The 1,106-nt window shown below is 55.4% G+C and overlaps 1 protein-coding gene across 1 annotated transcript in view; it reads right to left on the bottom strand.

Moving 5' to 3' along the window:
• Positions 1 to 517: 517 nt before the first annotated feature.
• LOC137361516 (probable G-protein coupled receptor 139) overlaps positions 518 to 1,106 on the bottom strand; it is a gene marked incomplete at its 5' end in the record, with an annotated part of 894 nt that continues 305 nt past the window's right edge. The window contains one exon of the mRNA XM_068026344.1: positions 518 to 1,106. This exon is cut by the window's right edge and continues 305 nt beyond it. Coding sequence (XP_067882445.1) covers positions 518 to 1,106 — 589 coding nt within the window.

Raw genomic sequence — 1,106 nt, 5'->3', positions numbered from 1 at the left:
CTGTCTCCATGGTGAGAGGCCCCTCCCCCGCTCTGTCTCCATGGTGACAGGCTCCTCCCCCGCTCTGTCTCCATGGTGAGAGGCCCCTCCCCCGCTCTGTCTCCATGGTGACAGTCCCCTCCCCCGCTCTGTCTCCATGGTGAGAGGCCCCTCCCCCGCTCTGTCTCCATGGTGACAGTCCCCTCCCCCGCTCTGTCTCCATGGTGACAGGCCCCTCCCCCGCTCTGTCTCCATGGTGACAGTCCCCTCCCCCGCTCTGTCTCCATGGTGACAGGCCCCTCCCCCGCTCTGTCTCCATGGTGAGAGGCCCCTCCCCCGCTCTGTCTCCATGGTGAGAGGCCCCTCCCCCGCTCTGTCTCCATGGTGACAGTCCCCTCCCCCGCTCTGTCTCCATGGTGACAGTCCCCTCCCCCGCTCTGTCTCCATGGTGAGAGGCCCCTCCCCCGCTCTGTCTCCATGGTGACAGTCCCCTCCCCCGCTCTGTCTCCATGGTGACAGTCCCCTCCCCCTCCTCTGATTATTGAATTAATTTAACAATTGTATTAAAGGGATATTTCAGCACATTCTTCACCTGCTCTCTGAACTGAGTCTGGGTCACGGCGTAAATCACAGTGTTTGTGGAGCAGCTCAGGAGCTGGAGCATGAAGGACAATTCCAGCAGAAACCCAGGGAGAATAACAGACTGATAACCCAAATACCACATCCTCCTCCATATAGAAAACACCATTAACAGGGCCCACAACAGCATGAAATTACCAGAGATAACTAACAGTAAAATGATAGATTTCCTTCGACTCTCCATCTCGGGGTCTCTGTGACTCTCTCCACTGCTGTGAGCCCGGAGTCTCCTGCGTACTCTGCTGCTCACTAAAATGTGTCTGACGGTGAGAGCGTTGAGCAGCAGAATCAGCACAAATGGGATGACCGGGGTTAGAATGTTGTGGAGGAACTCGATTGTTCCCCAGACACGAGATTCCGGAACATCCATTGTTACATCACAAAACCAGGGATTGTTCCACAGCCAATACCGACCCGTTAACATAAAATACCAGAAGATGTTCTTTAAACAGCTCAGCAAACTCACTGTTCCCACAACCACAGCACAT

Source organism: Heterodontus francisci, unplaced genomic scaffold (genome assembly GCF_036365525.1).
Source record: "Heterodontus francisci isolate sHetFra1 unplaced genomic scaffold, sHetFra1.hap1 HAP1_SCAFFOLD_328, whole genome shotgun sequence".
Taxonomy (NCBI): domain Eukaryota; kingdom Metazoa; phylum Chordata; class Chondrichthyes; order Heterodontiformes; family Heterodontidae; genus Heterodontus; species Heterodontus francisci.
The sequence above is the reverse complement of the archived record's forward strand: the minus strand, read 5'-3'. Positions and strand labels throughout refer to the sequence as shown.